Source organism: Haplochromis burtoni, unplaced genomic scaffold (assembly GCF_018398535.1).
Source record: "Haplochromis burtoni strain Fernald_Lab_line unplaced genomic scaffold, NCSU_Asbu1 Contig_225, whole genome shotgun sequence".
Classification (NCBI taxonomy): Eukaryota; Metazoa; Chordata; class Actinopteri; order Cichliformes; family Cichlidae; genus Haplochromis; species Haplochromis burtoni.
The window spans coordinates 566,415-587,323 of record NW_024582586.1 but is presented as its reverse complement, the minus strand read 5'-3'; the positions used below and the strand labels follow the sequence as shown (position 1 = coordinate 587,323).

At 40.8% G+C, this 20,909-nt stretch overlaps 2 protein-coding genes across 2 annotated transcripts; one reads left to right on the top strand and one right to left on the bottom strand.

Annotated features, from left to right (window-relative positions):
- Positions 1-5,581: 5,581 nt before the first annotated feature.
- ndufs6 (NADH:ubiquinone oxidoreductase subunit S6) lies at positions 5,582-8,578 on the top strand. Its single transcript, XM_005937274.3, has 4 exons — positions 5,582-5,760; positions 6,067-6,120; positions 6,818-6,940; positions 8,364-8,578. Exons 1-4 carry the CDS (start codon positions 5,617-5,619, stop codon positions 8,430-8,432), a joined length of 390 nt encoding a protein of 129 aa, XP_005937336.1. The 5' UTR covers positions 5,582-5,616; the 3' UTR covers positions 8,433-8,578.
- Positions 8,579-15,479: 6,901 nt separating this feature from the next.
- irx4b (iroquois homeobox 4b) lies at positions 15,480-19,557 on the bottom strand. Its single transcript, XM_005937275.2, has 6 exons — positions 19,123-19,557; positions 18,616-18,801; positions 18,303-18,415; positions 17,834-17,990; positions 17,498-17,651; positions 15,480-17,389 (listed from the first exon to the last, which is right to left on the bottom strand). Exons 1-6 carry the CDS (start codon positions 19,165-19,167, stop codon positions 16,803-16,805), a joined length of 1,242 nt encoding a protein of 413 aa, XP_005937337.1. The 5' UTR covers positions 19,168-19,557; the 3' UTR covers positions 15,480-16,802.
- Between the last annotated feature and the right edge of the window lie 1,352 nt (positions 19,558-20,909).

Sequence of the window (20,909 nt, the reverse complement as noted above, 5' to 3'; positions counted from 1 at the left end):
ACTCTGTTGATCTTCAAAGCCACAGATGGCTGATTTACATTGTATCCTGTGGCTGACGCTTTGCATTAAGACTCGTTTATTGACCCACAGAAATCACTAGCTGAGTCTGCCAGGTGAACTCAGACTTACCTATTTGACAACCTTCCACAGCTCACACAGAAACAAAGGAAACATTTAATCTGTTTTTCTTTGACCAAATGCTTCAGTGGAAAGCCATTGGATGGTCCCAAACACTGGATCAAATCTTCCTGCCGTGCTTTTGCGAAATTAGAAGTGTTCAAATAATATATGTGCATGTACACACGTTTTCCGAGTCCCTGATCCTCCATCAGCAAATATTAACCTTTAGTTTATTCGAGCAAAGCCAGCGTACACTCAGTGTTTGTTGCCAAACATCTTTCAACCAGTTTAGTTTCTTCGGCACTTGGGACTGAGTATTGCAGTCAGTCAGTGTTTCATGGCCCTTTTTCTGGCCTTTAGTAAACATACAGTGGCTGAGAATTTCCCCAAAGTTTTGAATGTGACTGGTTTTAAAAGTGACAGGGAGTTTGAAAAGCGACCGTCCATGATGCACACTTTGGCTCCCTCTTGTGGAAGAATGATGGAACTCAGCCTGATGTTGTTAGAAACTTCAGTTCCACCAAAGGTGCTCTGTTGGTTGAGATCTGGTGACTGTGGAAGCTGTTTGAGTACATTGAACTCACTGTTCTAGAAACCAGTTTGACATGATTTGAGCTTTGTAACATGATGTGTTATGCTGCTGGAAGCAACCATAAAGGTCATAAGAGGAGCGACATTGCAGTAGATTGGTCATAATCTACCAGGGTTGATCAAAATGCAAGAAAAAAAAGGCATGAACATTTGCATAATGACAGATTTTTTTTTAAATACTTTTCCATTTAAAAACAAGACAAACAGTTTTGATTGAAAATCAAAGTCTCCATCTTCTTCCTGTTATTGGCCGCCATAAAAATAAAAAAAAAAGTGCCTTAAATATTGCATATTTGTCCAAACAAATACATGAAATATCTACATCTTGCTCACACACAGTGCTCCAACCTCTGGACAGCCCTCGCAGCTGAATAACCAGCATTGTTTGGCAGAGATTTTGAACACTTGCAGTTTGCACTGTTTTATATTTTATGTGTAAAGGCTGGGATGTGTGTAACGGATTTTAGTCCTTTGAAACATTTGTATTTGTCTTTTGGGGGGGTGCTAAATGTCAGTAAGTGTAACCATAAATGGGTTTTCAATGCCCCTGTAGGTGTTAACTGGTTAATTCTACTGCATTTAAAAAATAAATGATGATTTTAAATTGTATTCATAAAAATAAACCATGTTATCAGTAAGTGTATGCGGTGCAGTGTTCATTTTGTGTTTTTGTTTTAGATATTTTTTAAAAGAAGACGGTGGTGGAAGTTTTGGTCAGTTCATTTGGGTCCTGATTTTAAAGAGCATAGAAAAACCTAGTGCACAGATCTTCCCATTTGTTTTTCTTTTTGTTTGTATTTTTAATGATTTTTACATAATGCACTGCACTAGGTGGGTTGTGGTATTTATACTTAAGAGTCCAAGAAAACATCTCTTTACACCGTCACTGCCAGCCAGAACCAGGGTGGAGCCATAGTTTTATTTTGTTTATGTTGAATTCTGACCCCACTATCCAAATGTTGCAGAAGAAATGGAGACTAACCAGACTTGGCAACATTTCAACACAATCTTCTGTTGTCTCATTTTCATGATTCTATGTGAACTGTAGTCTCAGTTTTCTGTTCTTAGATGAGGAATGGCACTTGATGTGGGCTTCTGCTGCTGTAGCTCATCTAGCTCAAGGTCAGACTTTACTGTGTATTTAAAAATGCTCTCCTGTACGGGTGTTTTATCCTACTATTAGAGGTCTGACCCTCTCTGTTGACCTCTGGCATCAGCAAAGCATTTTCACCCTGCTGCTCACTGGATATTTTGTCTTTTTTCATTCTCTCTGAACCCTAGTAAGGGAAATTGCTAGTGGACCACAGTTTCTGAAATACCCGTCTGGGACCAACAACCAGGTCATCTTGACAATCTCTACATCACTAGTTGCCGCTATCTGATTTTCTGACCATACAGCTGAATCACTCTACCTAATAAAGTGGCCATTGAGTATGTATGTATCTATCTATAGTACTGCGCAAATGTCTTGACCAAACCCTCATTGATTTATATTTTCTTTGGAAAAAAATGGGAAATAGGTTCAAAAATAAATGTAAATACAGTATATAAGGCAATAATATTGTTCAATTCTCACAAGCTTTAAAATCAATACTTGGCATGACCACGTTTATTATTCAACACAGCCTGAACTCTTTTAGGTCAGCTTTCTTGTCATGCCTTTATTTAGTCATTAGGAATATTTCTCCAGGGTTCTTGAAGGACATTTAAAGCTCTTCTTTGGATGTTGGCTACGTTTCGTTCTGTTCATCCATCAGGATGATCCCACGCTGCTTCAGACCTTGTTGATCCAAAAATACTTTTCTGCTCCTGGAAAACTTTGTTATCGTTGGCATTTTTTAATAGACTCAAGATGAGCTGAGTCAAGTTGAGACATAATTACTTCTCATTTCTTTAGTTGAGTCACTTACCCTAAAGAAGTGAGAAGTAATTATGTCTTTTGAGACAGGCTGCTAGTAACAAAGTGCCTAAAGACACAGTTTACAGTTTATTTGCTAAGTTGTCTGCTATAGAAGCAACACTTGTGCATTTTTAATGGTTGAATGATTGATAGGTCGGTGTTAAGTGTTTAAACAAATAAAATAATAATTCACCTGAAAATGGTCAGGTACAAGAACTGGACTGAAAATAAGTGAAAAACAAGGCCACTGTCTAAAGAAAAACTTTTGAAAGACCTTCAGATAGTCTGATAACTATCGCTCAAGATCACATTTTCTTTGTAAATGACAAAAAAAACCCAAACAAAACAAACAACCCCCCCAAAAAACCCACCTGGCTTTAGAATCAAAACATGCAGAAACACAGGGCGGCTCACGAGTTTTGCTCAGTATGCGTAAAAAAATTTGTCTTTTTTGTTGTTAAAAGAGGAACTGTAGAGAGGTGAGAAGACTTCAAAGTATTTTTCAGCCAAACAATTTATTACTTCAGCACAGTTTTCGTAAATATCCACGCCTTGGATGCAGTCACCCCCACGCTCGTACAACACTTCAGCCCTGCCTCTGCTTGTGTCTTGGATTTGTCTTGCAGAACACAAACAAACGTCCCCTCCTTATAACAAAGAAGCAGTCCTTGCAGCGCCTCTTCAGGGCAGTTTTGGTTTTCATTCCTGCAGAGGGCTGAACGCAGGGAACATGCCGACACTGTCCCAACAGAGAGGTTTCACGACGAGCCGGGAAGCCAGAAGAAGGGAGCTGGATGGAGCTGATGCTGGCCGATGATGGGAGAAATGCACGAGAACCGCCGGTGAGCATAAAGAGAGATCTGTGAACAAAGGCTGCCGGTGAGGACAAGGTCAGACGCCAGTGGCTCATCTGGGCCACTTGCCTAGCTAAGGAGGTAGCCAGATGCTTCAGCAGAAGGGGGGCCATGGCAGAAAAGCTGCAAAAAGAATTCCAAAAAAGGATATTTTTTAGTTCCTCATGTTGTGATGCAGAGCTGAAAAGATTACTTAATTTTTTCACTAGGCAAGTATTAGCCATTCATCAAGCAAAAACTATTGAAAATGTGACAGTTACTGAAACTCCACGTTCTTAATTGGGTGGATTCACCATCTGTTTAAAATAAGTGCATCAAAATCTTTTGGTCAGGTGAAACAGGGCATCCAGAAAGGTCATCTTAGTCTGGGAAGGTGACATTTCATTGGGAATCAAACTGTCACACAAAATCACAAAACATTCATTCATACGGACCTATCCTGGGGTCCTTAGTTTCTCATCTGTCTAAAACATCCTGTTTTGGCTCCCTCGCCCCTCCCTTTGAGCCCGCACTCTTCTAATTGGCTGCCCCTCACAAACCTAAAGTTTTAACATGAGGCGGAGCTGCGTGCCTGACATGACCACATTTGGAATACCTGTCCTAACTGACATCATACAATGTTTAGAGTAGAAAAAAAAAAGTATCAAATTTGAGTTTTTTTGGTCAGAGTAAATTCTTGCACATATGCCGACTTCTTTACTTGAAACCTCGACCTTTATAACACAAGCATCACCCATTGCAACACGACATAAATGAGAGGAAATAACAAAAAGCACAATACACCACCTTAAATAACGTTCTAATACTATTTGAGATGAACAAACTAGCCTGGGCTAACAAAGGTAATCATATTAACATGTTTTTTAAAATACAGTCAGCAACATATTGCAGAATAAGCACTACTCATGAGGCCTAGTACGTAACACATTAACCAGCTACACACCAATTTAATAAAGTCTTCCATGGGCCTTTAAAAATGATATATTTATAGGCTACTACCTTCCTTGTACAAAAAAACTCTGTACATGTAAAAATTACCACCCGGTGTCCACACAGCAGAACTATGTAACGGCCAAGGAGACGAGCATGTCAGAGCTGACCTGCTAGCACTAGACCGAATAAGCATTCACACAGTCTTGCGCAGAAAACATTACAAAGTCAAACAACACAAACAAACCTTTCAGAAATCACTAGAAAGTTGAATTCATGGGGTTATGCCCCTGTAAGTACGTGTTAATCGCCACAACAAGAACCACACTGCTTTCTTGCTTCAAGTACATACAACAGCTTCCGGTGTGTAAAAGGATAGTGAAGCCCTTATTTTTGCCTTTCAGGCAGTTTCCTCGCGCTAGTTTTGTGGGAGAACACATCCCTTTCTCCATACTAACAGTCTCGGATTCCGTCTTTTTAAATTTGAACTATTTTACATTTTATAATATATGTCAAAATAAATAAAGGCACCTTGCTGAGGCTTGCCGCCGGTGTTGTGCCAAAAAGTGATTGTCTGCCAAAAACTGATTTCCGGTATTTGCCAAAAACTGATTGCTCGTATTTAAACTGCTATAAGTAACTCGTTGGGCTATAATATGTGAAACATATGTCAAATGCATCCCTTATGGATGACATAAAGTCATCTTGAGCCACAAACAACATTCGTGTAACAAGGTAGAAGGCGCATTCAGTTTTTGGCAGTGACTTTTGTACAACCTTTATTTATGCAGTTAAAAAAAATCTCATTAACATTAAAAATGTCCTCCGAAACACAAACCCAGCCAAAAAGACAGCAGAAATGGCAGCAAATATTACAATAGTGCTGTAAAAATATTTTAAGTGGCGGTAAAGGACCGGATTGGTTAAAATGTAAGTACAATAACACAGAGTTGTAAAGTTACTTGAAAAACAGATAATTTTTTACTCTATATATAACTTCTTTGTAAACCATGTTCACCGAAGTCTATTTATCAACATACGTAAAGATATTACACATAAAAAATACACAGAAACATTGGAAATCAGTTTTTGGCAGACAATCACTTTTTGGCACAACACCGGTAAAGTTTCTTTGAGCCTGAAAAGCCAGACTCGGGGCGAAATTAACCTCGGTATTAGCGTCCTTTGCGAGGCAGTCTGGGAAAGCAGGTTGTTGTAAACATGGCGGCCACAGTGGGCAGAGTTCTGTCCTTCAGTAAAAATGTTAAGCTGCTTGTTTCGCCTTTGAAGCTTTCCGCTGTACCTGCTCACCGTTATAGTGTAGATGTTTCCACTACCGGCGAGCCCATCACTCACACCGGACAGGTGAGCTGAAAACTACCTCTCTGTTACTGTTATTTTACCCGATGGAGCAACGTTAGCTAACCTTAGCATAGTGTTACTGACGCCTGCAGCTCCAAATTACTCTGCTTGTAAGATGTTTGATATTTGAATGCTGGTCACTGATTATATTGCATACACAATATGCAATATAATGCAATAAATCTAAATGTTTCATTTAGTTCCGCTCTTAAAACAGTTCTCATATTAGGACCACAATGTTAAATCACAGATAAACAAAATAACAGGATGCCTGTAAACTGCTGCGTGTAACTTGTGTTTTTCTCCTAGGTGTATGATGAGCATGATTACAGGAAAGCCAGATTTGTTGGCAAACAGAAAGAGGTAAGAAATAAGAACTTAACAATTTATTCATTTATGTATTTATTGGCTAAGCTTAGTGTAACCCCTGCTAACTGGGTTTATGGCCTAGGTCTTTCAGATCCAAGGCCAAAACTGTATGAATAACTTAACCAAATCAAGAATTGAGAATTGTAGGCTCAAAGAAGACAAGCACTGGAATCCTGAATAGACTGTGAGGTTGCAGACCAAGAAAAACTTCAGTTTTTCAGAAGATACAACTTTAAACCAGACTGAAGTATGCTAAAGACAACCTGGAGAAAGATTAATGCTTACTGGAAGCACGTTCTTAGGTCAAATGTGGGTCGTCGCTTTGTCTTCTAACATGACAACGAGTCAGAACATATGTTGCTCCTGGTGAAGAACTGCCCCCAAAATACCAAAGTGAACGTTATTGACTGGCCTGCACAAAGCCCTGATTTGAATCCCACTGAAGACAGAGGCCAATGCCAGTTTTTGTTTTTTGCGAAATAATTGTTTCTGTGTGCAAAGTAAATTAATGTAAGCATCCAAACTAAAACTACGATGTTTGGAAAAGCTGTTTTAAGTAGCACTTGGAAAATACTTAAAAAAAAACAAAGAAAACATGCACATCAGTGCAGAGTCCCCATACCACACCTAGCGACTTCCTCGCCGAGTTTTGGAAAGTACTTACACAATTGCTTTGTATTGTTGTTTAAAGGTGAATAAGAACTTTGCCATCAACCTGGTGGCAGAGGAGCCAGTGTCTGACATCGAAGCCAGAGTGGTATCTTGCGATGGGGGCGGAGGAGCGCTGGGACACCCCAAAGTCTACATCAACTTGGTAAGACCCTGCAGACACCATTAAGATAAAACTATTTCAAGTGCTTGGTATTCATATTGCTGGGATAGGCATCAGATGGCATGAATCTCCTAAACCTAGCAGCTTTGTGCAATGAGGGATCTCAGAAAACACAAAGGTGCTGTTGCACTGATGAAGCTGGCAGCATGATGGTTAGCACCATCGCCTCACAGCAAGAAGCTCCTAGCTCTGAATCCTCCTTTCTGTGTAGAGTTTGCCTGATGCCTCTGTGCCGCCTCTCACCCTCGGACAGCTAAGACAGCCTCCAGGCCAACCAAAACCATGAACTAGATAAGAAAATAGACAGATGGAACGATGAAGTTTATTTAGCACTGAGGTTGAGTGATGACTCCAAAAGACTGTCAAACCCCGTTTCCCAAAATGTTGGGATGCTGTATAAAATGTAAATGAAATTCAGTTTAATATTTGGTTTAATATTTGAATCATGATGGTATACAAACCTGGGAAAAATATGATTTTATCTGAAAATAAAATTGATCATTTTCATTTTCCATGTTTTTTCTTTCTTTCTTTCTTTTTTTTTTTTTTTTGGAACAAAGTTGAAACAGGCCAAACAAAAGACTTGAAAGTTGCGTAAGAATCAGAAACCATTATCTCACAATGGCTTTTACCTGATTGGCCATTTCTGTAGGCACAGGACGAGGCCATAAACTAATAGTGAAGATGGCTCCGTCTCTGGAAACAAAAATAAGCTACCGATGCTATCCAGACTTGTAAGCAGGACAAAGTGTACATGTATTCTAGCAGCATGGCTTTCTGAGTCTTTCTTCCACTTACCCATTTCCTGGTTGGGGGGTCTGAATCCTATCCCAGCTGCTACAAGTAGAGCGGCAGGTACGCCCTGAACAGGTTACCAGTCTGTTGCAGGGGTCACACAAAGAGGCTGACAACCATTAGTGCTCACACACACACACCTATGGCCAATTTAAAATCACCAGTTAACCTAACCCCACTAACATGCTGCATGGATTGAACGGAAAAAAAACAAAGTAGGGCTCTTGAGCTGAAATCTTGTTTCAAGCAAGGATTTCAAAACTAGAACAGCTGCTCTCTTCACTTCCCGAATGTGTACAGTAGTGTGTTAAATAGGGTTTGAAAAATATGAAGATCCTTTTTTTTTTTTTTTTTTTTGCTTTGCAGAACATACAAATGATTTATAATGTCCCCACCTTTTACCAACAGTGTGGCATCATTGTTAAAATGGATAAACTCAGCGAATTCTATGATTTCATTAGCCAAACAGTAGGTTGGAGTAGAACAGTAGGAGAGATTATAGCCTGACTCTGCACATATAATCTGTAAAATTTTATTTAGTGTTGTTTTAATCTAAGATCATTTGATGTAATGTTCCCAAACTGTAAATGCTCTTGTTTTTGGTCTTCAGGATAAAGACACAAAAGTGGGAACGTGTGGCTACTGTGGACTGCAGTTCAAGCAGAAGCATCATCACTGAAACATTTCCTCTTTGCTTCTCTGTGTAAATCGCCATATTGCTCAATAAATTATATCTTGTCTGAGAGTTCATTCTTTGTAATTAAGCATCCTGGAATAAAGACAAAGACTGCACTACACAAAGTTTTGTAGACAGTCAAATGTGTACATGCAGTTTCTAATTATTGCTCTTGTAGATTTGAAGGCGAAGCTCTGAATAAGTTGCTGCTCTTACTGTAGATTCCCCGATGCTGCTGTACGTTTGGTTAATAGGATGCAGTTCCACCCTGTGACAGCCAGAGGTCAGCAGAGTCCTGCATATGTGTTTATTCTGAGGCTGGAGACACAGACTGAAGGGCTTTCTTTCAGGAAATAAGACAAGTTTTACATTTTCTTCTTTGGACACAGCAAAGTTAATTTTTTTTCTAATATAATGCATTGAAAGGTGATGCAAACTTGTAATTAAAATCAATGAAAATACAAGTAGGGGCAGCACGGTGGTTAGCACTGTTGCCGCACAGCAAGAAGGTCCTGAGTTCAATTCCACCATCAGGCCGGGGTCTTTCTGTGAGGAGTTTGCATGTTCTCCCCGTGTTTGCGTGGGTTCTCTCCGGGTACTCCGGCTTCCTCCCACTGTCCAAAGACATGCAACTAGTGGGGATAGGTTAATTGGTTAATCCAAATTGCCCATAGGTGTGAATGTGCGAGTGAATGTGAGTGCGAACGGTTGTCTGTCTCTGTGTGTTGGCCCTGCGACAGACTGGCGACCTGTCCAGGGTGTACCCCGCCTCTCGCCCTATGATAGCTGGGATAGGCTCCAGCGCCCCCCGCGACCCTGAACAGGATAAGCGGACGCGAATGGATGGATGGATGGATGGATGAAAATACAAGTAGTGCACCAAAGTGTTATCTGCTTTAAAGTTATGATTATTTCTTTAGTACATGAAAGAGATGATAGATAGACTTTTGTCAGTTGTTTACAATGAAGAGCGCTGAAAGGACCTTAACATTCCTCCGTCGGCTCCCGACGATCCGCGCTGGAAGGTCTTGCTCTGCCAGGATACTGTTGGGTGTGGGTGGAGGGGCAGTCTGATAGGACACAGCAGCGTGGAACAATACATGTTTGAAGAAGATCATATATATATTTCATCAGGCTTATTCTCCATAGACCTCTGCATGCCAAATTGGCCTGCGCTTGGCTCGGGCTCCAGACAGCACTACCCTGTTCTGTCCCCAGTGATGCAGGCAGTGGAACTGCATTTTCCACACCACGGAGCTCAGGTTGGGAAGAGTTGTCAGGCTGATATAATTGGCCCTGGTGACTCCTGGAAGTGAGGCTTACGCTGTAGTTAACCTCATCTATAGTCAAGACCACAGTGGATGATTGAAGGGGAGAGAGGTGCACTGTTAAAATGAGGCAGGCGAGCCGGGTCAGTGTCAGAGAGCTGACTGGTTGGTCTTGCGGTTGGTAAGTCTGAGTGGTTCAGAGGCGGTGGTTGGATGGGTTGGAGGCATTGCCGGGGGCAAAATCTTCAGATGAAACTGAGCGTGTGAATCGCACAGTGTTTTAGTCCTGGGTTTGACTGCACTGCTTCATTATTCAGCGCCTTTAAATGCGCTGCTCCAGCATAATGTAATATTCTTCAGCATCATACATATATATATATATATATCAAGGAACTCCAGATTGCAAAGGTGGATTTAACCAATTTGCAGACTGGCTCATTCATGGGTGCCGTTTCCAACTGTCAAATCAGCACGGGATTGAACGCTACATCCACTTACCTATTTTCCTTCTCCATAATATTAGATCGTAATTGGAAATAAAACCCTTAAGCATATTATGACCTACAGTGTCGGGTCAGACCATGCAGACAAAGATAAGCTCAAATGAGACTGTAATCACACTGAAAATGTCCCCACCACCGAGCCTCACAGTAGATAATGGAGTTAAATGCCACAAAATTCCTTAGCACGGCGTCCTTCCACAACAATCACTCACTCCACACAAAACATCCTCCTCATCGCTGTAATTGCCCTATTAAAATATTTCTCCTTGAAGATGTGTCACATTACAGACCCCGCGGCTCATTAAGGAGCTCCCTGCAGCCAATTATCTGAGCCTCCATGTCTGGAAGCCAGTGTGACCAAAAGGGGCTCAGAGGCAGATCTGGGAGCAGCCTGTCCTCCTCAAATCTACACCTACTGTATGAGAGTCAAAACAGAAAACTGACCTTTGGTCATTGTCTCGGGGCGACTCCACTCAGCTCCACTTTAGAGTCAGGTGACAGAGCGTCTGACCTTTACCATGGAAATAATGACTTGTTCTTGTGCCAGGAGCTCAGAGGGTTACCGCAGGGAGCGAGACACCTCTGGCGACATGTGACAGTTTTTGGAGGAGAGAGTTTGCACTCAGCACTTTGATAGCCCCGGAAAACCAAAGTGTGTGTGACAAGACACAAGCGACTTAGAAGTGTGTGTATATCTATGCCTGCGTGTGTGTGTTTGAGTGCGCACCAGAGACATAGTGTTGAAAGGAAATAGGTGTCAGACAAGAGGTGCAGAGAGGAGTAATTTAAAGTTGTCAATACTTCCTGTGCAGACATTCCACCTGAAATTTTAAAAATAAAAGTGATTGTGAAAAAAGGGTCCAATTGTGAAGGGAAGAAGAAAAGAAACAGAATCTGAACAAACAATACATGTTGATGAAATTCGGGCAAAACATTTGCAGCTTACTTTCCAAGGTCACAAAAAAAGCCCTTCGCACATGTCTCTGTGTCAACTATCCCTCGAGACACAAAGAGCCCAAAAAACTCCCGGTGCTGTGAGACAGACAGGTAAACAGAGAGTCTAACATTCCCCGACCTGTGCAGCAACACACTGAGTCTTAATCACATTATATGGCCCAGGGAGCAGGCCTGCGTGTCAGACTGGCTGTTGAGTTGTTCGACTGTGTCGACAGCAGACATAGGAGAGGTGAGACAAGTGGAGGGACAGAGGGAGGGAGAAGATGGAGGAGGGAATGTGGAGAATGGGGGAATAAGTTGGGGAAGGAGGTAAGAGGAGACACGACATAGCTGGAGTAGTTAAAAGAGAAACGTGAAAAAAACAGGCTGTTAAAAAAGGGATACAAGAGAAATGTCATGAGGAAAAGATTCATGCTCAAAACTTTAGCTGCATTTCTAGTTTTAACATTTTTGACTGGGATTTCACTCAGTGTTAAGTTTACACACGATATCCTCCCCAAAAGCATTTATTTGAAAAAACTTTTGGTCTGATTTGATACTTTAACCATTAAAAGAAGTCTTCATCTTCAGTCATTCTTCTGACTAAAATGTCATTTCATTTTTGTAATAATTTAGGTGTTTAAATTCTTTTCATTACCATAAAATTAAAAAAGATTAAATCTAAAGCTGATTTATGTGGTTTTGCTGGTGAGAGTTGCGCCACATGGGTTACAAAACAGGAAGCTGGTTGTACCGTTTCGCAAAAAAGTGATCGTTATCCCCTTCTGACTGGATCACTTACAAACTAGTCCCACCTTTCTACACAACTTCATTGGTTCTCATTGGATCTCATTTCTCCAGAATATCTTCATTTAATTTTTAATCGCTGTTGCAAGTTGCAACATCTTTAAATCATAGTTTTTGCCCTTGTACCTTAGTTTTTAGTTAGTTATAAAATTGCTTTTATCAGAAAAAAAGGTTGTTGATGAAAACTGTGACTTAAAATTATTGGTCAACAAAATGAGCCCTGGTTAACAGCACACTTATTGAAGGTCATGCTGACCTAGCTGAGATTTTTAAAATGTCAACTTCGCATTCATTGATAACCTTTAGTTAGCTTTAGCTAACAACAATACAAATGTTTTGCCCAAATTTCATTAACATGTATTGTTTGTTCATATTCTATAAGTGAAGTTTTTTTCCTCTTTTTCATTTAAATGAAGCTAACATGGAAGTGTAAATAACTGCAGTTCTTTGGAAAGCCACTTGAGGCTGGCTTAAAAAATTAAATTAGTCCAATAGACAGCATAAAAGATTGATGTAGCTACCTTGCTGATGTAGCTACCTTGCTGATGTAGCTACCTTGCTGATGTAGCTACCTTGCTTTCCTTTTGGAACCTCAAAAAGTGCGTTTTTTTCTTTTTTCTCTTTTTCTGACTGAAGCCGTTCCCTCATTGACAAGTTGTTAGCCAAAGAAGTTTCAGTTTCATATCACAAATAATCCTCCATTTTTTAAAAACATAGTATGAGTAAGATGTTGTCTGATTGTTACTCGGGTGACTCGGGAGTGACATCATTCCTGAGTTAGTGTGTCAGAGCGGGCACAAAAACCTTTTTTACTTCTTAGCAAGGTAGACCAATTCAAGCATCACTAGCAAAGACAATAATATGTTTTTGAGGGTGGGGGTTAAAAAGACTGCTGCAGCACATCCATGGATAGAGCCAAGGCAATGCTCTGCCTGTGGCACAAGTCACAGATCCACAACAGATTAAAGGTTCAACAGTTTTACTACTGTTTGCATCCGCTGCCTCCATTTAAGAATGTAAACTTTAGGTTGGTGGGGCTGCTCCACCTTTCCAAACTGGAAATCCCATATCATTGAATGTTCCAGATGAAAATTTTTACTTGGCACTTGGAACTCAATCTGGAACACATCAACAGAGCTGTTTGTCCGCTAATCAGAAGGTCGTTGGCTGAATCCCTGAATCCTCTAGTTTGGATCCTGATGCATTTTTCGGGAGTAAATGTTAGAAAGTGCTTTGGAATATATAAAAGCACCGTATGAGTATGTTTGTCACTGTGTGAATGAGAGTTGCCCTAGAAAGCCTGACTGTTCAACTGAGTAGAAAGGTGCTATAAGTGGTGAGTGCTATATGGTGGTAAGTACCATTCCATTTACCATTTGCAGAATGTTAATTTTTAATTTTTACTTTTATTAAATCTGACCAAAAAAAGAGTAAGCCCATAAGCTCAGCAGGAAAGTGTTTACCGAGGTCAAGGCTGAAAGCTTTTTTCCCATAGATTCTGCAGGACCATTGCTATCAGAGAGAAAGCAGATTTAAGGCACTTCTGCATTGGCTTCGTTTTCCTAACTTGGAAGATACATCAGTGTTATATGGTGTCTGTAGTCAGTCCTCATAGACTCCTTTTTTAAAATGTTCAGATATACCACATTAAAACTTTGCTTACAAGTATAAAAAACAGTTTGTTCTCTATGGCTAATTCTTTTTCTAATAGCTAATTTGTTCTTTCTGGCCATTGTATGGGGGATGAATTTACACAGTTCAGTCCTCTAACCCACAGGTGTCGAACTCCAGGCCTTGAGGTCCACTGTACTGCCCTTGTAGCTTCTTATTGGCAAAGCATACCTGATCTACGTATTCAGCAGCTGGTAGGGCAGGGATATCTCAAAAACAAGCAGGATGTTGGCCCTTGAGGACTGGAGTATGACACCCCTGCTCTAACCTGTTTTATGCTTAAAGTTGTATCTTATCAGTTGTAACTGCATCTGAGTGATAGTTGTTTTTTCTTCAGCATTTAGTCATCGTAAGACACACTATGTTTGTTGTTCAGTCTCTCCAGTTCCTCATTCAGTTTGAAAGCTGTTTTCTGCTAGCCAAAATCAGACTGCCATCCAATATGCTAGCACTGAATTACCGTAGTACCTTGCTAACCAAGCTAATGTTAGCTAATAGCTCTCCAGAGCTACTCTATCATCTAAATGTGGGTTAAAATGTATTTAAATTAAAAGAAAAAAACCCCCAAACAATTAGAAAAAGAAATAAACTGGATTGTAACACCAAAATTACCAAAGGCTTAAAAAAGGCAGTCCAGAAACCAAAGTATGATGGCTTCAAGTCTTTTTTTTTTTTTTTGTACTAAGACTATGCTAATGTAATCAACAGATTGTTCACTTTCCAAGAGCTGGACTATTTGAAATGTTTTCCAGCTCTTTGATTTTGGTTTTTAAGATTATAGCTCTAACCTACTATTTTGGTTCTACTTTGAGTAACAAAGAAAAAAATGAGCAAATTGTAGTGAGGCAGACTTGCAACCAGCTAGTGAGTACAGTGGAGTGTTTATCAGCAAAATAGATGAATCATTTTCTTAGCAGTTATTTTAGACCACAATAGGAAATGAGTAATGCGCTCAGTTTCTGGTGGACGTAAATTTCCACTGAGTGCTAATGTTGTACAGTGATTGAATGTGTAAGTAAGCAACCTTTAGCCATGTCAGTTTTAAGTGTACGTGTCAGTACCGTGGTCACAGCTTCATGCTGCTGACCCTTAGTTGACAATAAATGTGTTGTTGCTTGTCTGAATTTTACAATAAGTATGCATATTATTCATGAAATTATATAATGAAAACACAGGCACAAACACTGTATTAAAAACAATTGCCAATTAACATATAAAGGGAAGCTGGACCTTTTCCTAACCAAAGCTAAGTCACGTTGACACAACTTGATAAAATGCATACTCCACTCCCGGTACTCCCCGTTCTCTCTACCAGAGGAAAAACGTTTTTTCTCAAACGGCTAAGGGTGAGAGCAAGTATACCCTTATATCTCTTTCCCCACTTAGCACAAAGCCAACCTCTTATCTGGCTGTCATTCTGCGTCCTTCACAACACTAGTACTTCTTCTTTTGAAGTCAAATCTGCCTCAAGATTGTTTTTAAACCAGAAACAAAATTGTACCTGTTCTGGTTCATTAAATTTGGATTGAAAAATGTAAAAATTTGAGCGAAAATATGAAAGATATTTCTGCAGCCTACCAAAATAAGATCCCAGTCGCCAGCAAGCAGGAGAAAGAAAACTTTCCAGAAATAAAAAGTCAGATGTCATTATTTATCATCTTAGATCTTACTTATTTATGAAGCAGAAACAGAATGAAATTCTCGGTTGAATTCATCCTGAATTATTTAATTTGAAATGGTTAATTCCATACAAAGCCCAGGCAGATCCCTCCTCTGTTCTGATAAATACTTTATCACTGCTCCTAAATCGAAAACAGGATGAGCAGAAATATTGTTGGGGGGGTGAAGGAAAAAGACAACAGCTCTTCACTGTTTCTTGTTGTGCTTTATTTGTGAAACTTGTGGAGGTTCCTTTAATAATTAAAGTTGATGAAAACGCATTTTTTCTTAAAAAAAAAAAAGTTATTTAGGCTAATGATAACTGCCTGATTTCTGTTTATTATAGCAATCTTTTCTATTTATTGCCTGCATGAAAAAGAAATCACCAGAGGGGATAAAGATGTGACACTTAGTTAAAATTACTTAAGAGCTTTTATGAAGCATTTTGCTTGTGGTGGATTTTCTTGCAGTCCCAGGTTGACAAAGTCAAAAGCCGCCTAATGAAAAGGGACGCATCGCTGATTGCAGCTATATCTGGAGCCGAGGTGGAAGTGGCATCGATTTAACAATTTAGCAGCACCCTCCTCTGTGTGTTTCCATTAGTCACGGCTGAATACCACTCACATTCCCCCTTTCTTTCCTTCAAAACACACACAAATACCCTGTCTGTGGCACACTCACACACACGCATCCAAAACTGCCGAGGTATATTCCCTTTCCCCTGAACTGGATTTATATCAGCTAACGTGATTCTACTATTGGTTCCAGACAGCGGGCAGCTAATGTAAGGGCACAGTCGGAGAACTTTGCCATGCGAAGGAACACGCCTTTTATTTCTGTGACTCAGTGCATGTGCAGGCTATAGTGCAAGTGTACAACACTGTATTTTTTCATGTGTGTGCATCATACAGCCTTGGAGCAGAGAAGTGTGCAGTGACAGTTGATCGTTGATGTAGTTTGCAACAGTCTGTAACTTGTAAGAGAGCATTGGGAGATATCAAATTGCCACATTAGGATCATACACCAATAACTGACCGTTCACTAAATTCCTTCAATAAAATAAACTATTTTCCAATGTGACTGCATAGTCACAGTTGCTCTGCATAGCAACTGTGACTATGCAGAGCGGGTCTGCCGGGCTTTGGATTTCCTGAAGCAGTGTGCATGGATCTTTAGTAAAAGGAATGTCTTTTTTAAACCATTCTCTGAACGAGGAAAAACAGTGCAACGGGGGATGACACTGCTTTCACTTAAGCTTGTTAGCATGGCTCAGTTTGGATTGTGAGCTGGTAAAGATACTAAGATTTTACTCTAAGCATGACATTTTTACCCACTGTCTTCAAGCCCGCAAAAACAGTTGTTGAACTAGAACTGGCGGTCCTGCCTTAAAACAAAATGGAAACTTCAACAGGCAAACAGGGAGTGGCTCTTAGTGAACGGTCAGCTGATCAAGTCACACAGTCAAAATATCGACTTTCACTTTAAGTCGAGTTTAAGTCAGTCTCTCCCAACGATGGCTTGTTGATGGACTACAAAGCTGAAGCAGACCGCCCAATTTCAAAGGACTGTCCAGGTGTTCTGCTCTCTATCGTAGCTTCGTTTAGGCCTTTCCACACCTCAGCCGGTTTGGGCTGTTGGAAAGGAGGGCCGTGGAAAACGCCATCCACCCATTCTCTGAGTGTGGCGACTGGAGATTCCTGTTGCCTTTCTGTCTTGGTGAGTGCCATGTTGGTCGGATACCCGGGTGACGAGGAAGTACCGGTTGATGACAGCATACACGGCGGGTACTCGGACTGCAAGCTGGCATCCAAAGACACAGCAGTGTGAGCGATGGACCAGATTTTGGGTTTGGCATCTGTGCTTCGAAGGTCTGCATTAAGATAGAAGGAGCTGCTTTGGTGCTGGACCGGTGTGAGTTTGGGGCAGTCAGGGGACAGTCTCTCTTTTCTGTGCAGTGTATCTGGGTTGTGTGCGAGATGCACGTGGGGTAGCTCTGTGTTTAGGTTCACTTCATTGTCCTCAGGTAGAAACTGTGGCTTCGGATCACAATCAGAAGCATCAGACTCCAGCAGATCGAAGTCCTCAAGATCACTCTGCAGGTCTGCGCACTGTTGCTCTGAGAAAAAAACAAACGACACCAACAGTAAAGAGTCTGTGCATAACAGTCAAAGCTTGGAAAACCATGAAACAAAGAAAACTTTGCTGGCAGACTGATGCTGCATACCAGGAAGCTCCTTGTCACTTTTAAGTGGCTTCTCAGCTTCATCACTGTCATCTTCACAGCCTCGGTCATCTGAGCTTTTACAAGCCCGCGGTGACCACGTCACCTTGTTCTCCTTTTTCAATCTCCTGCGTGCATTTGCAAACCACGTAGACACCTGAGGGAAGGAAGGAGAAATCAGAAGCGAACTTAAAGTTAGAAAAGGAGGAGAAGGAAAGTCGAAATGTGGGAAAATGTACTATTTGTATGGAATTAGGAAAAGGTGAAAATCAGACACATTATCATGCAACAGAACCAAAAAATTTCCCGATAAACATCAAATATTTTACAAGAACCCACTTGCGTAAGCGTCATTCTGGTGATGATGGCAAGCATTATTTTCTCCCCCTTAGTGGGGTAGGGGTTCTTCTGGTGCTCCTGCAGCCAAGCCTTCAGGGTGCTGGTGGTCTCTCGGGTGGCGTTTTTACGACGCGAAGCGCCGTCTGAGCAGGAATAACTGAGCCAGATGATGAGAATCAAATAAACAGTTAGCTCATACCAAAAGTAAGTGAAAAACAGAGGGAAAGAAAACTCAATATTCGTAAGAATGTGGTATTATAAATTACAATTAAATTTGAGTAAATTACAATAAAACACTATAAATATAATAAATCTTATTATAGTATAACACTGACTCCATAAACCTGCTACAGACAGGTTTTTCCCATCATTCTGAAGTAAATGAGAATTCTGACACAGATATTTTACAGTTATCATGTTAAAAATATGTTTTAATTTAAGAGCAGTGAAAACATTCTTGTTCACTTACCCATATCTGTCATAAGGATATTGTCCAAATGTGTATTCATAAGGATAATAGGCAGGAGTCTGAGATGTCCCCACATGCACAGATGCAGCTCCTTCTTTATGATCTAGTGGCCCCTGAAAATATTGAAGAAATGAATGCCTAATCAAGGTTAAACAAACTTTTATTTATTTATGTGTTTTCAGAAATGTTCCTGCACAAGAGACAATCTTTACACGTTTTTACCGTAAGGGCAAAACGAATAAGAAAAAAAATCCGGAAGTGAACACTTTGAAATCCGAGAATTAAAGAGTTAGAAGTGAAGTGTGACACTCACTCTGGAATAGAGAGCGGCGTCCGTAGCGCAGGTGTTGTAATAGCTCTGGCTCTTAGGATAAGGGCCGCTGTAGACTCCGATGCCTGCTCCTGGGGTGAGCTGGTGGCCCGGTGAGCGCAGCACCGGGTGGGACGGGGGGGTTCCCGGCTCCAAGCAACCGGCCAGGGAGCCTGAAGTCATCAGAAACTAAGGAAAAATGTATGAAACGAACTCACTGATATCCATAAAGGAAAGGGAATCTGGTGTGTATAGAAACCCTGTTATGTACACTGGCGCTTAAATGTCTCCTTACTTTCACAAAGGAGCAAATGTTTAATCTCAGTTATTTTCTCAAAAGCAAAACAAAAGCTGGAATAAAACAGCACCGACGTGCTGATTTTGTCACATTTTCTCCATAGTGGACTTGTTGATGGACTATTTTTTGACCAGTTAAAATCAATTTATCCTCCTTATTTAGCTCAGGCCCTCATCAATAACATCAAAGACAAAACAATATACTACCCGTACCTGTGGCGTGGTGGAGTAGGAGTATCCCAGCTGAGAGTAAGCCATGGTTCAAATGTGACCAAAGAGGAAATAAGTGGAGTGCAGATGTGGAGCGACTTCCAGCAGCATCCGTACCAAACGCAGATTTTAAAAAATTATTTTAAATTATTTTGCCCTGACACTAGTTCAGAGATACTTTCCGGTCAACTTTCCAGCTTTTTTTTTTTTTGTTTTTAATTGGGATTTCATCTACCATCTCGTCCAAAAGTGGACACGCGGACATTTACGCAGCGCTTTCATTTTACGCACAAGCGCTGACGGACTTTCAAAGTAACTTCTCGGCTTCACCCGCAGTTTCCACCTCATCCACCAGACTGCTCCTGCTCTTTAAAGTGTCCCTGCTCTCTTACAATCCAACGCCAGTTTGTGTGTGTGATCAAACCACGCATCTCTCCGTGATGCGCTCTTTGGTTTTTAAGGCACGTCTGTCTGACGTCAGCCTGGACTCCGCGCGAGTGTGTGTGTGTGTGTGTGTGTGTGTGTGTGTGTGTGTGTGTGTGTGTGTGTGTGTGTGTGTGTAACTCGGTGTTCATATCAAGATGAAGAAACTCACTCCTAATTAATTCCCTCCCAGTTTCCTTTCGCCTCTTATCCAAGAGAACAGCTCTGCGCAGCGATGCTCCCGAGAGTCCCCAGGCGTAAAGAGAGTTGTGATCAATTCTCCTCTCTCTCAATAAACACAGGCGCACAGCTGCACACGTCCACGCACGCATTTACACTGGCACACATGGCCAGAGGGGGTGGGATCGGGAACGTGATGCGTTGACACCACATTGACACGCGATGATTGATGACTACAACCTGATATTAGCATAATCGTTTTGCCCTGTTGTTTAGATAACTTGTCACCACGGAGAAATCTCGCTGTCACCCACATATTCATGAGTGGGGGAATTTCAGGTCTCCTCCAAGCAAATTAATCAAAGAATAAACATTCCATGCATTCCCTTGAGTAAGCACCTTTAGTGGCTGAATGGGTTGTCATGTTTTTAATAACAAACTCTTAAGCTGCCCCGACGAAGTGGAAACGTTTTTTCCCCTTCCTCTCTCTTTCTCTCAACCCACTTTAAGGTTTTCATCATAGGGGAGGAGGAAAAGGGCAGGTGTGAAAGGGCTGTGAGGATAACAGAAAGGCTTATTGTACCAAAATATTTGGATACACATTTGTGGCACACCGGCAGAACAGAACTTTTTGATGTATAAGAAAGAAAAGAAGGACAGATATTAGGGACTGTATGCAAATTATTAGGCTAGGAGAAGGGGCAGAAAGAGTGGTGACTTTGTTTTTTGTTTTCTTCTTTTGTTTCTATAAAAGAAAATGTTGCAAATGATCATGCAGTGATATGAGACAGGTAGACATTTGACGTTGAATCTACCTTTAATAAATGCAACCAGTATAACCATCTCTGCAACTTTAGGACTTTACAGACATCACACATATAACATCTTCTTATGTAATTGATAAATACATTTTTATTTTAAAAATTGCAGAACCTGACTCATTTATAGGCAAGCAGATATTATTGGACATTTGCCAATCGACTGGTATCTGCATTTGTATCAGCCGATAAATTAAAATTAAAAACGTAAAGAAGAGATGGAAGAAACACCCTTCAGCCGTGTTAGGAATGATGATGTTGAATATTCCGGCCACCAGATGACCTCTTCAACTTCCCTGTTAGCAACACGTATTTGGAACGCCTTAATCACAACAACCAGCTGACCTGAACCGAGTCGGGGTAAGTGAG